Here is a 14,404-nt window from a genome sequence, read left to right on the forward strand (position 1 = left end):
AGTCAACTACCTAGCTACTTGTTTGTGAACAATCAACAAGCTAGATACATTATTATTTTTACATTTTAGCAGACACTCTTATCCAGAGCGACTTACAGTAGCGAGTGAATATGTTTTCGTACTGGTCCCCCATGGGAATCGAACCCACAATCCTAGCATTGTAAGTGCCATGCGCTACCAACTGCGCCACAAGGGACTGTACCACATGTTCTTGGCAAACTGTCAACAGAGTAGCTAGCAAGCAACAAGATGTGCCAAATAACGGTCTAAAAACCACTTGAGGGCAAATAAATCAGATTTGACCATTCAGACACAAGTCCCATGGCCAGGAATCAGAGTTGTATCTGACTTCAAACCACCTACGAAGGTGGTTTGAAATGTGGCTTGAAATATCTGATTCCATGTGCTTTTCGCTGTTCAGACTGTAGGAAAAAGAACAGATTCGAAAAAAATAATAATAATTGAGTCACTTCAAACTGCCAATGTGAACAAGCCTTTTGTAGTACGGAAGAATAACGCCCCTAGATGTGGACATGCGAATGGAGAATTGACTCCCTCAAGTCATTTACAACTCGGAAACTGGAGTGGCAACATTGCATGTAGGCTACGGAGTTCACAGAGACGCGCTGCAAACTGTTACTTTTTTGGATCTATGAAATTATGAATTCGACGTTTTTTTAATTGTCGAAGAGGAAAATAAAATAGGATCTATGATAACTCCAGGTGGAATTATATATCAATTTTAAATCAGAAAAAAAGGAATGCATCCTTTCTTTGTGAAACTAACTTTCCTGTTGTCGCTGATTGTTCTAACACGAGGTATGTGCAATAATAATATTACACCATGTTTGGTTCGATACACAGTGGCTAAATATTAATTAAAAAAGGTGAAATTATACATTTAGCCTATTACGGAGATGTTTTCCATGAATTAATTTACATACACTCGTATTAGTGCAAAGTAAATTATGATGTGCAGGCAACAACAAATAGGAAGAAGTCGCAAACTTGATTGTAGAACGATCTCAGAACGTTGCACTTGTTGCATTCGATCTCCAAGCGTTTTTTCAAAGGCAGCTTCTCTCTTTGATGATGGCTTGACATATGGGAATTACTTGGCAAAAGTGCCTCTTTAGTTGTGCTTCATTTTTCGTCAGCTTCAGTTTTGTTTCTATCTAAAGTTTATTTTGTATTCACAGATAGCCAGGCATTACATTGTCAACATCAGACATATTGATAGTGGTTGTAGTCTCATGCATGATTCCCACAATTGTGGTGAGAAAGTTTTTTCATTTACAGTGATTTGAGCCCCCACAACGCACTGATAACCAATTAAGATGTATGTATAACTGCTCTGTACGGCGTTATAACTAATTCTCATTCCAACGTATACTTTCTATGTAGGTTTTATTGGATATTGTTTATATTTCCTCAATAAATTTCATGTGGATGTATTCTTTGTGCGTGCGCCTCTCGCTAGACAGCTGTTGCACTCTCGGTTCGCAGACGCAGCTCGCGCCAGACCAACCTGGTGCCAGACACGCTGCAACAGACGGTTCGCTGTGCATGAATTGTTTGCCAGAAAGTTCACCGTTCAGTCTATAACTTTTCACAGGAATATGAAAACTCAAGCATCGGCCATTGGGGTAGTTTTGAGTCGAGTTACACAGAACCGTTTTCGCAGCGCCATGTTACTCCCCAAGTATAGTACATTCTATGGGACAGCTGCAAACGGAAGAAGAATGCACCTACCAGTGTGGTGTGAAGTCCCTTTCACCTCAAACTGCACTTCAAGATGGCTGTAGTCACACCTAGGCCATACAATCATCGTCATTAGGGACAGTTCTGTCATTTACTACTCGTGGTTTAGTTAACAAAGCATTTGGGTGTTATTTTGTTCATGTCTTGCTGCTTTTCCAAAATCATCCATTGATGAAAATGGTGATGACTGTGTATATGAAAATCTTCTCCTCAATTGTGAAAATGGAAAGAAGACGAGTATTTGTACTTGGAATGTGTTGTTGTTGTTGTTGTATTGACACATTCTGTTTGCAGGCTTAAGATGCTCTATGTCCACCGAGTTGTGTTTGAACCTGGGGAGGTGTGAGGCCACAGCTGATGGAAATGGAGAGTGCAAGTAAGTTTCAAATCCCATTATTTGACTAGAGGCAAAAATGCACAGCAAACACCTGCAGCCTGTTTATAAAACACATATTATACATTCCAGAGATCATTTAGTAAATGACATATCCCAAAAAGTTGTTTAATTTTATCATGTTGAGCTGAGGCCTCTGAAGGCATTTTCAGTTCTCACAGAGAGCAGCACATGCCTATTCTTGGAAGGCAAACACAACCCAGGCTTATTGATGAGGACTGCACCGGGGGTCGCTGTGTCTGTGTGTTTCGTGGCCTGCCCAGCCTTGCCCACTGCTACTGAATGCAGGCTCCCTCTCTCCAGCAGAAGTCTACGTTCGAGACAGTCACTCTGGGCCCTAAATCTTCTTTCTCTTTTCTTTCACGGAGCGACAGCTGGACTTTGCCAGAAGCTCGGCGGCCATTGTTCTCCAGTCAGATTAATTCTGTGTGACTAATCTGTGTGAGGCTTCCCAGAGTGCTGGCTGTGGCCTCTGTCCTACCCCCTACTCCCCCCTGACCTACTGCCTCTCCCCCCGTCCTACCCCCTACCCCCTACTCCCTCTGTCCTACCCCCTACTCCCCCGTCCTACCCCCTACTCCCCCTGTCCTACCCCTACTACTCCCTACTCTCTCTGTCCTACCCCTATTCCCTCCATCCTACCCCCTACTCCCCCCGTCCTACCCCTACTCCCCCCGTCCTACCCCCTACTCCCCCCGTCCTACCCCCTACTCCCCCCGTCCTACCCCCTACTCCCCCGTCCTACCCCCTACTCCCCCCGTCCTACCCCTACTACTCCCTACTCTCTCTGTCCTACCCCTATTCCCTCCATCCTACCCCCTACTCCCCCCGTCCTACCCCTACTCCCCCCGTCCTACCCCCTACTCCCTCCGTCCTACCCCCTACTCCCCCCATCCTACCCCCTACTCCCCCGTCCTACCCCCTACTCCCCCCGTCTTACCCCCTACTCCCTCTGTCCTACCCCCTACTCCCCCCTGACCTACTGCCTCTCCCCCGTCCTACCCCCTACTCCCCCCGTCCTACTCCCCCCGTCCTACCACCTACTCCCTCCATCCTACCTCCTACTCCCCCCGTCCTACCCCCTACTCCCCCCGTCCTACCCCTACTCTCTCTGTCCTATCCCCTACTCCCCCCGTCCTACCCCCTACTCCCTCTGTCCTACCCCCTACTCCCCCCGTCCTACCCCCTACTCCCCCCGTCCTAACCCCTACTCCCCCGTCCTACCCCCTACTCCCCCCGTCTTACCCCCTACTCCCTCTGTCCTACCCCCTACTCCCCCCTGACCTACTGCCTCTCCCCCCGTCCTACCCCCTACTCCCCCCGTCCTACTCCCCCCGTCCTACCACCTACTCTCTCCATCCTACCTCCTACTCCCCCCGTCCTACCCCCTACTCCCCCCGTCCTACCCCCTACTCCCTCTGTCCTACCCCCTACTCCCCCCGTCCTACCTCCTACTCCCCCCGTCCTACCCCCTACTCCCCCCGTCCTACCCCTACTCCCCCCGTCCTACCCCCTACTCACCCACCCCCTAATCCCCCTGTCCTACCCCCTACTCCCCCCGTCCTACCCCCTACTCCCCCCGTCCTACCCCCTACCCCCTACTCCCCCCATCCTACCCCTACTCCCCCCGTCCTACCCCCTACTCCCCCCGTCCTACCCCCTACCCCCTACTCCCCCCATCCTACCCCTACTCCCCCCGTCCTACCCCCTACTCCCCCGTCCTACCCCCTACTCCCCCGTCCTACCCCCTACTCCCCCCGTCCTACCCCTACTCCCCCCGTCCTACCCCCTACTCCCCCCGTCCTACCCCTACTCCCCCCGTCCTACCCTCTACCCCCTACTCCCCCCGTCCTACCCTCTACCCCCTACTCCCCCCGTCCTACCCCCTACTGCCCCGTCCTACCCCCTACTCCCTCTGTCCTACCCCTGCTCTCCCTGCTCAAGGGTTTTGTCCCCCTGTTGAATGTTGAATGGGCTTTCTCTCTCTCTGAGAGAATTCAATCAGTAGGACAGATGGCGGTAGAGGGTAATTAGACTGGATGGTTTCATAATTGGGAGCCGATATGCAAGGAAACTGGAAGTTAGTAAACAAGTTGTAATGCATATCTCAGGTTGTTTTTGATGTTGTTGTTATTCACTGTTTTTGAAAGTGAAAGGAGCAGTTCTGTACAAAGTGTTGAGTAGCTCTTCTACATCACCGACACATAGAACTTCTATTGTCCCCTGAACCCTCTTACCCCCTGTTCCATTAAGGCTACCTGAACATTGGCTCTGTTTCCAGCGTGGCATTGAAGTGCCAGTGTCGTCTTACTGAGCTGCAGTGGAGTGTGGTGAAGCTGGGCTGGCGGAGCAGCTCAATCAGGCCGGGTCTGCTCTTGGCTCCTGCATGCCCAGGCAGCCATTTTGGCTCTTGGCCACATCTTAATTCTGTCTGGCAGAACCCCCTTGTTGGGCCACAAAGCCATCATTGTGCCTCTCACTGTCCTCAGACTCTTCTAATTAAACATGGAGATTGTGATGAGCGGCCTGCTAGACTGGAGCACCATGTTTCTTGGAGAGGGGTGGAGTTTTTCACTAGGCCTAATTTTGTGTATCTTTTACTATGCTTATTATTTTATTATTATTACGCAGTAGCAAGAGTTGACAATCACACAATGTGCCTGAAATGTACAGGCAGAGGTCAGAGGTTGTGTCTTCTCTAGTGTTCATTGCAGGAAATGCTGTTTGTTTATGGATATACAGTATGTTTGGACAAACTTTAAAGGCCCAATGCAGCCATTTTTATATCAATGTCAAATAATTTCTGGGCCACAATTAAGTGCCTTGCTGTAATAGATTTCCATTAAAATGAGCACAAATAGCTTTTTAGCAAAAAACTATTCCTCAACCAAGAATCTTGCTAGGACTGTCTGGGAGTGGTCTGAGTGGGGAGGGGAAAACGGAAAACTAGCTGTTATTGGCAGAGAGGTTTGAAATTCTTTCTTATTGGTCTATTAACCAATTTACCGCATGGTGATGTCACCATGGAAAGCCAAAACTCCTGCCCATGCAAACCTGCTGATTAGAAGGTCCTGTGTATATTGTATTTTCAACCAGCAACTATCAGGAAATAACACTGTTCAAATCTTTTCACACTTTTACAGTGTTAGTTTCAGCTGTTGTACAATATGATATAAAACACAGGAAAACTGAATTTTGACTGCACTGGGCCTTTAAACAGTGTTTTGACAAACTTTAAACAGTGCAGTGATGTGAAAAAGTGCCTGAAATGGGAACATTTGGCGGCGCAAGCTAAGTGCACCCTATCAGATTGATCTAATACTAATACTGTGGCCTAATGTTAACAATGCTGCTAGTTTCTTTCCATAACAATTGAATCTTCAACAAGCATTTCTCACCAGTGTCTTTTCAAAATGGAAGAATTGTGTGGCAGATCCTACTGAATTGTTGCTAAATGTTGTGAGCATTGTGGGAAAATAATACAGTAAGGCCTCCAATATAAGTGAATGCCTGGATGGTCTAATTGCTTCCAGGTGGGTTCTCCATACACAAAAATTTATGCACGCATGACTGTAAGTCGCTTTGGATAAAAGTGTCTGCTAAATGGCATATTATTATTATTATTATTATTTCTGCAGATAATTAACATGGTGCCTTTTCAGTGGTGATTTTAGCATGTAAATCTTGGTGGGGCAAAAAAATAAATGTATGTGGGATGCATGCCAGCATAGCCACTACACAACACAACACTAAACAATTGCACTATAACGGTGACAAACGGTGCCCACAAACTGTTAGGGCCTACATAAAGCTGTCCCAACAGCAGAGTCCCAACAGCAGTCCCAACACCTTACCACCGCTACACCTGGCTATCAGCGGAGCCTTGTCTGGCAGAGAAACAGTTAATTCAGCCTCATTTACTGCCTTTAAAAAAAACATTGCTGATATGGCTGACTTGCTTCAACAAGTTTCTACTGACAATTGAGATGTACAAACTATGGCATAAGGGGACGACAAGTGGATAAGAGGCAATCTGTAATTTCGATTAAGACATTAATGAGCGAGCTAGGACGGACGTAGTCAATATAACTATTTGTTCAGCACTTTTTAAATGTACAGCGACAGAATTCAGAACATGGGCCGTTCTTACAGTGTTCTCCCTGTACACCAAGTCAGAACCGTAGGATAAATAAAGGGGGCATATAAGCAGACAATGAAAGCTCTTACAATATTCAATGATTACATTTCTCTAAAACAGGTTATAGGCTACAACGTGATTTGACGTCATTTTATCTGTGACCAATGACCTTAAGCCTTCTTGGATGGGCACTTCTAATGTAACTCTATGGCAGCACCCAAGGGGCTTGAAATTTCGAGCTCTACCCTTAGACTTGGCGGTGACAAAGTGTGCCCATGAGTGACAGAACACTGAGCCAATCACAGAGCAACTAGAAAACATACGCTTCGTATTTTCCGCTGGCTGCCCCACCACCACAGAAAGCACTGAGCTAGGCTGAAACACCTGCATTTTGGAGCTGCCTTACTCAAGAAAGCAAATAAGAGACCATGTTTGTATGCGGCTGTATTAAGTCAAATATTATTTATATTTTTTTACATTGTTTGCAAACTGATATGCGACACGCATTAATGCCAAAACAACATGCAAAACAGGCAAGCCTTTTTTTTAGCTAAAAATGTGGGGCTCAAAACACCTGCCCTGAATGACGGGTCACCACTGTGCCTTTTCATGTTGTAAGTTAGGCCTAATGAATTACCAATCAACCCACAAGGTACTGTAGAGTAGAGCTGGGAAGATAAGCCGAAAATCATCGACACCGATCATACTGATCACTTATCGTAGGCATTTTGCTGATATTGTTCAATACAATAAGGATTCTATGCTAGAGAAAGTTTGAAATGAAATAAGTTTCTAATATGGGGGATTGTTAATGGGACAGTTGATGGCTACAACCATCAAACTAGTTGTAGTAGTTTAAAGGATAACTGTGGTGCATATTAATGTTATAAACTTAACGTTCTAGTTATCATTATCGCATCAATTCAAGCAATTTATCGAGATATGGATTTTTTTCCATATCGCCCAGCTCTATGTATACCAAAGGCCTTATGTTGGAATTTTTATGAGATGCTCACAGAGAGAGAGTGGGGTGTGGTGAGGTGTGGTGGTGTCTCTCTGTGTTACAGCCTGTCTAACCCACTGAATGATATGGGCTACATACTATGTTTGATGGTCTCCATGAAACTCCTTCCCTGAGCAGACAGAAAGTGTCTTTCCACTGCCATGTTTCCATTTGTAACAGGATTACGACGTTCTTTCACCTCAAATAAAACCATGCCGATCTGAAGTCAAGACAAGTGGTTTTCCCAGGTCAAGTGCCATCCAATGCTTCAGTTTTATATAGTACTGCAGGGATGCCTACTTTACATTCCATGCCATGAATACCGCGGCCCCACCTCATATCTGGACTGGCGAATGAGAGCCACCAGGATCAGGGTAGTTTATCTCTGAGGCCTTGAAGGAGGCCTTTCATCTAGCAGGATGACATGACAGTAATAGAAAGCAGTGCAGTGTAGGGCCAAGCTGAGCCCAGCAGAGCCAGGAGAGAGATAGATATGATCCATGCTCCTGGCGAGGCTCTGGGATTAGGGTTGAGTAGCGGGAACCGGGTTAACCGGTATAAATAACTGCGAGAAACCAGTAAATTCTAATACATAATTTCTATGAACAGTATGACGTGAAATGGAACTGTTAAACTATATGCGATGTCTAAATCTGTCTTCTCTATGGCCTTCTTTCGGCTATCTGTATGATCAATCATCAATGCTCAGGGTGGGGACAGACAGCGCATCTCAGTATGGAGCGCAGTTCACAATGCATGTATCATCTCATCACCCTTTGCCTTGATGACAGCTTTGCACACTCTTGGCATTCTCTCAACCAGCTTCACCTGGAATGCTTTTCCAACCGTCTTGAAGGAGTTCCCACATATGCTGAGCACTTGTTGGCTGCTTTTCCTTCACTCTGCAGTCCGACTCATCCCAAACCATCTCAATTGGGTTGAGGTCGGGGGATTGTGGAGGCCAGGTCATGTGATGCAGCACTCCATCACTCTCCTTCTTGGTAAAATAGCCCTTACACAGCCTGGAGGTGTGTTGGGTCATTGTCCTGCTGAAAAACAAATGATAGTCTCGCTAAGCCCAAACCAGATGGGATGGCGTATCGCAACAGAATGCTGTGGTAGCCATGCTGGTTAAGTGTGCCTTGAATTCTAAATAAATCACAGACAGTGCCACCAGCAAAGCACCTCCACACCATAACACCTCTTTCTCCATGCTTTACGGTGGGAAATACACATTCGGAGATCATCCGTTCACCCACACCGCATCTCACAAAGACACGGTGGTTGGAACCAAAAATCTCTAATTTGGACTCAAGACCTAAGGACAAATTTCCACCGACATTTTCTACACAGAAAGCGGCACGGGTCCTAATCCAGGCACTTGTCATCTCCCGTCTGGATTACTGCAACTCGCTGTTGGCTGGGCTCCCTGCCTGTGCCATTGAACCCCTACAACTTATCCAGAACGCTGCAGCCCGTCTGGTGTTCAACCTTCCCAAGTTCTCTCATGTCACCCCGCTCCTCCGCACACTCCACTGGCTTCCAGTTGAGGCTCGCATCTACTACAAGACCATGGTGCTTGCCTACGGAGCTGTGAGGGGAACGGCACCTCCTTACCTTCAGGCTCTGATCAGACCCTACACCCAAACGAGGGCACTACGTTCATCCACCTCTGGCCTGCTAGCCCCCCTACCTCTACGGAAGCACAGTTCCCGCTCAGCCCAGTGAAAGCTAATGTTCCGTATTGACTGACCTTCATGTCTTAAAGTAATGATGGACTGTCGTTTCTCTTTGCTTATTTGAGCTGTTCTTGCCATAATATGGACTTGTTCTTTTACCAAATAGGGCTATCTTCTGTATACCCCCCCCCACCCCCCACCCCCCACCTTGTGGTCCTCTGTAGCTCAGCTGGTAGAGCACGGCGCTTGTAACGCCAAGGTAGTGGGTTCGATCCCCGGGACCACCCATACACAAAAATGTATGCACGCACGACTGTAAGTCGCTTTGGATAAAAGCGTCTGCTAAATGGCATATTATATTATTATTATTATTATTAATTGAAATGCATTCCAGGTGACTATATCATGAAGCTGGTTGAGAGAATGCCAAGAGTGTGCAAAGCTGTCATTAAGGCAAAGGGTGGCTATTTGAAGAATCTCAAATATAACATATATTTTGATTTGTTTAACACTTTTTTTGGCTACTACATGATTCCATATGTGTTATTTCATAGTTTTGATGTCTTCACTATTATTCTACAATGTAAAAAATAGTCAAAACAAAGAAAAGCCTTGAATGAGTAGGTGTGTCCAAACTTTTGACTGGTAGTGTAAAAAAAAAAAAAATGCTATTCAATAATTGTTACTTTGTAGGCCGCATATCCTGCACCAGGATCACATGTTCTCTCCCAGCTTCATGGTTTGAACGAGGTGCGTAATTCTATTCCATATAATACAGTATGATACAATACAGTACAGTAATACAGTCCACACTCAACAATATTAGCTTACTGGAGCTTGTTTCATTCATTTACCCAGGAGAGCATAGCTACATCTATGGGCTTTAAAGTTTTTCTGTTGTGCATAATATGCGCTAGTCTATATATCATAGGCTATGTATTGGATAACAGCACAATCATTTGGGCTTTTTTGGGCTTGGGCTCATAACATATCTTTAATGTAGGGCTCATAAAATATCTTTAATGTAGGGCTCATCAGGGCCAAATATTTATATGCGTTAGAATGACACTTCCGGTTTGGGCGAGAAATACCGGGTTACCTGGGAGAAAAGTGATTTAATCTCGGGATGGAACATTTGTAAAATACCGGAATATTCAACCCTATCTGGGATGGCTAGAATCAAGGGGCTTAGCCTCCAAGCCTCAGACAGAGAGATGAGAGATCGATGGTCCGGAGAGGGCTGCCATGCCCAGAGTTCACATACCTCAGTCAGTCGGCAGGCAAACAGAAGAGACTCCTCAAAACTACTCCTCAAAACTACAGTGAGTCACGTGACCTCTTATACTTCAAAGGAGGGCTTAGTCCGTCACTGGAGAGGGAAGATTTGGAGGTGATGTGGTATGGATGAGACTGGGCCAGGGCATATTGGGCAATATGGCTGGCTTGGCTGCCTGTCACTCACCAACCTGTCATGTACTGTAGATAGACCTAATCACAATGGGACCCTAATCCCTATGTAGGCACTACTTTTGACCAGGGCCCATGGACCCTATTTCCTATGTAGTGCACTACTTTGCCTGATGAGATAAGTCATCTGCAGTAACAGCCTGTCTCCCTCCGGCCACTCCAATATGTCACTGCAGCGTCTCCAGCTTGCTGTTGATGTGAGGATGTCTGCTAAATTGAGGCATCAGTAATCAATCAATCAATCAATTTTATTTTATATAGCCCTTCTTACATCAGCTAATATCTCGAAGTGCTGTACAGAAACCCAGCCTAAAACCCCAAACAGCTAGTAATGCAGGTGTAGAAGCACGGTGGCTAGGAAAAACTCCCTAGAAAGGCGAAAACCTAGGAAGAAACCTAGAGAGGAACCAGGCTATGAGGGGTGGCCAGTCCTCTTCTGGCTGTGCCGGGTGGAGATTATAACAGAACCATGCCAAGATGTTCAAAAATGTTCATAAGTGACAAGCATGGTCAAATAATAATCAGGAATAAATCTCAGTTGGCTTTTCATAGCCGATCATTAAGAGTTGAAAACAGCAGGTCTGGGACAGGTAGGGGTACGTCACACACTAGCATAGATGTCCCCTGCGCTGCCTGTCTATGAGCCTGGCTGGTAAAATAAGTATTCTTTAGTAACAGCCAGTCACCCTTCCTTCAGACAGACAGAAATAGCCCAGTTAGCGCCTGAGGCAGAGGCTTCTATGACATGTTCTAATCTACAGGCACTGTATTCAAAGAGCTGGAACTGAGATAACCTCAGATAATCAATCTCTCAGGTTTCTGTCCAGGCTTTATTGAATTCCCTTCAGGATAGCTAGCTAGATTGCCTAGCTGCGTAGCTACGTGTGTGTTAAAACTCTCTGACTGAAGTTAAATAAGAAGCAGGCCCATTAATTGTGTGGTGTGGTGGTGACTGACTACAGTATCATCATGAATGAAAGCGGCCATTGTCTCTGGCCAGGGATGCTTCAATACAACCTCTGTTTGCTACGGGCAGATGAGGCCCATACCCCCCCCCCCCCCCCCCCCCCCCCCTCCCACCACCACCACCACAACCCATCCTTTCATTCAGAAAACAGGAAACAGCCTCGAAGGACTGGGAAAAGAAAAGGTGCTGTATTGCTTGTGATCATATCATCACACAGGGCCCTGTGGGGTAAATCCATTTTTAATTTAATCACTTTTTGACAGCATCCCTTTTGATTTAAACAAAACTTTCCATAGATGTTTTTGCCCATGGAAGAGTGGTCAGAAAGTGGTCAGAAAGTGACCTTTTGGACCTGAATGCCAAAACATTCAGGAGATAAAGGTGCTCAAAGTTGATCCATTTTGCATTCCCCACCATACCATCACTGGAAAATATTTGTTTATTTCTTGAAAAAAGTGGTGTAAAGAAATAGTCTTTTTTTCCCCCCCAGAAATGATAAAATAGTTACAAAACCCTGTTTGGAAGCTTTTAAGTATCAATCTCAACCGTTTATCTTTTCCAGTGATGAAGACATGGATGTCGTCTCATGGTATGGTGGGGTATGCAAAATGGGTCAACTTTGATCACCTTCATCTCTTGAAAGTTTTGCCATTCAGGTCCAAAAAGTCACTTTCTGACCACTTCTACAATGGGCAAATACTGTATGTATGGAAGGTTTCATTCAGATCGAAAGGGGTGCTGTCAAAAAGTGATTTAATTCAAATGTTTTTACCCTGTGCTTTCATGAGCTGCCGGGGCCGGTGTCAGCTTCCCTTTGGCACAAACCTCAGTGGAGAGAAAGAGAGGCTGAGCTGAGCCGCTAACTGTTCTATTCTGTTCTGTTCTGACTGATTGTAGTGACTTGATGTTGGGGAACTTCAACGTCGGATTAGAGATATTTGTACCGGAGGGGTGACACATGCCAAGAAAAATCACATAAACTTTGATCACCGGCTAATATGACTGACAGTCTTGCGTGTGAAGCGGGGCAGGAAATACAATTTTAAAGGAACATTTCCTCAATTGGTGTATTTGAACCCAACCACCTGTCTGTCTGTGGATCATAACAGAACAACTGAAAGGTACTTACATTACCCACAAGGCAGCACGCTCCATAATACCCATGATTACTTGTGGTTTTGCCATTCAACTCTAAACAGAAGACTTCTGCCTCACAGTGGCAGGTGTTCTATGATCTTTCACACACACATACTCACACAGGATACTCTCAACAAAGAGAACATGAAATGTAAGCTAATGCCTTTCTTCTGGATGGAGTGATGAGGTCCTTTTAAAGTTTTAAAAACAGCAACAAACATTCTGACGCCAAGGGCATCTGTTTTTTTAATCACCTAAACTTCATAAAATACATTAGGATTACTTCATTTTCTCAGAGGTAGATCTCAATCAAACAACACTTAGCTCAGTGTACTCTGTACAGTAACTACCTCAGGGTCTGCTTCCATGTCACACACCTTCAGCCACCTTTAAGCACTTAAAGACATGCTCTAAAACTTTGTTGACTACTAAGTATTTTTTAAACCTCCCACTTTGGGCTGGATGTATCAATGTGTAGTTCATACATGCATAATCTATGAGCAAAATTACTGTCTTACCCCCAATTAGCCACGAAATCTCTAGTTTGAAAGCAATTGCTTTTCTGGAAGCTGTGCTGCGCCATTCCCCAAATTTTCCCCCACGTGGGCCAGCCCCCTAGTGATTCGGATTCAACCAATGAGCTTCAGCCCCTCGCCTTATGGGTGACAGCTGGCAAGATGCACATGATGCATCCACAGTAAAGCTAGAGAGAGAGGGCAATGACGTGGTGCACATATCTGCACATCTATAACGTAGTACGCAATTTCCGGGGACTTCTTTTGGCTCGTGAGCGCCACCAGTCTTAGGAAAAGGCAGCTATGAGTCAGAAGTCCCCCAGGCAGCCTCCCACCCCTGTCCCTGTTCCTGTCTCTCCCCATATCTCTACTGCTCTCCAGCCCTGCCTCCCCTTACCCTCCTGCCTACCCTGCCTCTCCTCCTGCCTCCCCAACCCCTGCCTCCCCTGACCTGCCCCTCCTCTCCTGCCTCTACTGTCCTTCTCTTGCCTCCTCTGTCCTCCCCCTTGGCTCCCTGGGATCCTCCTGTATCCTCTGTCCTCCACCTGTCCCCCCTGTCATCCTGCTGCCTCCCCAACTTCTACCTCCCATGTCTCCTCCTGCCTCTCCTTCTGCCTCCCCTGCCTCTCCTTCTGCCTCCCCTGTCATCCTCCTGCCTCCCCTGTCCTCCTTCTGCCTCCCCTGTCCTCCTTCTGCCTCCCTGTCCTCCTTATGCCTCCCCTGTCCTCCTCCTACCTCCCCTGTCCTTCCCCTGCCACCCCTGTCCTCCCCTGCCTCCCCTGTCCTCCTCCTGCCTCCCCTGTCCTCCTCCTACCTCCCCTGTCCTCCCCCTGCCACCTCTGTCCTCCCCCAGCCTCCCCTGTCCTCCTCCAGCCTCCCCTGTCCTCCTCCTGCCTCCCTGTCCTCCTTCTGCCTCCCTTGTCGTCCTCCTGCCTCTGCTCTGTGTTGTATCCCTGTCCCTGGGGGAGCGGTTCCTTTCCCATGGGCTCTGTCAGTAATATGGCCAAATAAACAGGCCTCTAATGAACACTAACAGATTTGGGTTGGGAAGGTCAGCTCTCATGTATACGATTAGAGAGAGAGAGGCTGAGGCACAGTACCAAAGCAGGCCCTGGGGGAGTGCTTTTAAACAGATCAGACAAGAGTAAAGGATACTTTAGCAAAGGCACAGACACCAAACAGCCTGGAAAAGAGAGTGGAGAGAAGTGATGCAGGGGAATATAGTGTTCCTAGCACAGTTTGACTCCAGGCTGAAGGCAGTTTAGTGCCATAAAGAGAAAGAAGTGGAGGAGGCATGTAAAGGAGAGACAGTTTGTAAAAAAACACTTGATTAGCTCGAGGCC

At 46.5% G+C, this 14,404-nt stretch overlaps 1 protein-coding gene across 1 annotated transcript in view; it reads left to right on the plus strand.

The window, feature by feature from the left end:
- Positions 1-634: 634 nt before the first annotated feature.
- Positions 635-14,404, plus strand: part of LOC311141954 (neurogenic locus notch homolog protein 1-like) — a 48,001-nt gene continuing 34,231 nt past the window's right edge. Inside the window, exons 1-2 of the mRNA XM_084177476.1 lie at positions 635-819; positions 2,056-2,137. Coding sequence (XP_084033602.1) covers positions 762-819; positions 2,056-2,137 — 140 coding nt within the window. The 5' untranslated portion in view covers positions 635-761. The remainder of the gene's footprint in view (positions 820-2,055; positions 2,138-14,404) is intronic.

The sequence above is a fragment of the Coregonus lavaretus genome, assembly GCF_964263955.1.
Source record: "Coregonus lavaretus genome assembly, chromosome: 14".
In the NCBI taxonomy this organism is placed as follows: domain Eukaryota; kingdom Metazoa; phylum Chordata; class Actinopteri; order Salmoniformes; family Salmonidae; genus Coregonus; species Coregonus lavaretus.